The sequence below is a fragment of the Etheostoma spectabile genome, chromosome 18 (assembly GCF_008692095.1).
Source record: "Etheostoma spectabile isolate EspeVRDwgs_2016 chromosome 18, UIUC_Espe_1.0, whole genome shotgun sequence".
Lineage (NCBI taxonomy): Eukaryota > Metazoa > Chordata > Actinopteri > Perciformes > Percidae > Etheostoma > Etheostoma spectabile.
Window position 1 is genome coordinate 15,616,852 of NC_045750.1, and position 1,832 is coordinate 15,618,683.

The following is a 1,832-nucleotide window of genomic DNA, read 5'->3' on the forward strand; positions in this document are numbered from 1 at the left end:
AAAAGCGCTATATAAATACAGCACATTTACATTTACATTGAACTGGTAAAAGTAACCTGCTAAACATCAGCATGTTAGCGTACTGTCATTGTGAGCATTTTAGCATGCTGACATTACATTAGCATTTAGCTCAAATTGAATACACGTGTATCATGTTGTCAGTTGAGGCAAGTACGTGTCTCTTTGTTATTTCATTAGAATGTTCGCTGTCTGGTATATTTCACTGGGAAATAACCCAAAGACGAAAACTCCTTTCAAGTTTTTTGGGATCATGCTGGGTTAAACACATCATGGAGCCAAATGAACAAATCTTTTTAACGAACTGTGTAATTGAAACGTTTGGTAACAGGATGTCTTTGCTGTTTTTGTCCCGCAGGTACCTTTATCTCAGCGTTCACAGTGCTGTGCGGCGCTCGCAGCGAGCTGATCTCAGAGCGAGGTGTGTGTTGTGTGTTCTGGCTCAACGTGGCAGCAGCCCTCATCCAGATACTGACCGCTGTCATCATGGTTGGATGGATCATGAGCATCTTCTGGGGAATGGACATGGTCATCCTGGCAAGTCAGTTCTTGTCCAGCTGGGTTTATCTTTTTATTTCTCTGACAGTCTTCTTTCCACCATTCTTTTTCATTTTCATCTTGTCTCCTTGTCTCGTGCTTGTCTGTCTCACACGTGACACGCGGTAGTTGGAGTTCATCTAAACAACTATAAAAAAACAAAAACATTCCCAGCATTCCGCAGCATGTGGAAATGTGGGAAATCGGCCAATGAAACTGAGAACTAACTTTATATGACCTCTAGGTCATTTTTCTTACATGACATTTCATTATTAAGTTATTTTTAATAAGATAATTAAAGGATAATATTACATGCTTTTCTAGTTTTTAACAAATCCCATAAAAAGCAGCCATGAACTGATCCTCCTAACTAAGTGTTGTCTTATTCCTCTGTGCTGTTGCACTGGGTGGCATGCTTCTTAACTACAGTCATTTATTTTGACATACACCGTGCTGATGCTGTAAATACTCACTATGCACCAAATGTGTATTAATCCGCAACAAAAAATAGTCCCCGATGAATGCACTATTTACCGCTGTTTGAGTAACATTTGCTGAAAACTACAGTGTCCAGCTGTTAAAGAAAGAAAGAAAGAAAGAAAGAAAGAAAGAAAGAAAGAAAGAAAGAAAATTGTGAGAGAGGTTAGGTAATGTTACTGCCTTCTCTGTCAGAAAGTAGTGTTCTCCTCAGGCATTGATGCACGTACAAGAACGTACGAAGTCACTATTCTTTCATTGCACAAAGGCAGCCTTTGAATTACCACAGCGCTCTTTCCTTTGTGTGTACCAGTGTGTGTGTGTGTGAGTGTGAGAGTGTGTGTGTGGGAGTGAGCGGCCCCCCTGGTGTGTTTTTGTTGACTGCTCCCCACTCTGGCCTCTGTGAACACGTCTTATTTAATTGTTGCTGGTAAAAAATCTATACCCCTGTTTGCACTCACAAACAGTATTGAATATGTAAATCATTACCCTGTTAGCCGTGAAGGTCAGGCTGAAATCATGTATACCTTTTGCTTCTAAAAATTAATTATTATTCAACTATTCATCACCATAATATACAGTGGTGCTCATAGGTTTACATGCCCATGCTTAAGTTGAGGCCAAGGGAACTTTAACAGGATGCATAGTATCCTGGATCCATGAAATAACTGGCCTTTAATAAGAAAAATGTGCCTGCCTCTGTGGGAATTTAACACAAGGGTGGGTAAACTTATGCCCCCACTATTTTAAGGAAGAACATTTATTTATTTACAATACATTATTCATTCACAAAGAAAATC

The 1,832-nt window shown here is 39.5% G+C and overlaps 1 protein-coding gene across 2 annotated transcripts in view; it reads left to right on the forward strand.

Annotated features, from left to right (window-relative positions):
- Window positions 1–1,832, forward strand: part of stum (stum, mechanosensory transduction mediator homolog) — a 16,478-nt gene that overhangs the window by 9,724 nt on the left and 4,922 nt on the right. For both annotated transcript variants that reach the window (XM_032543504.1, XM_032543505.1), the window contains one exon: window positions 377–559. In XM_032543504.1, the coding sequence (XP_032399395.1) occupies window positions 377–559 (183 nt within the window). The remainder of the gene's footprint in view (window positions 1–376; window positions 560–1,832) is intronic.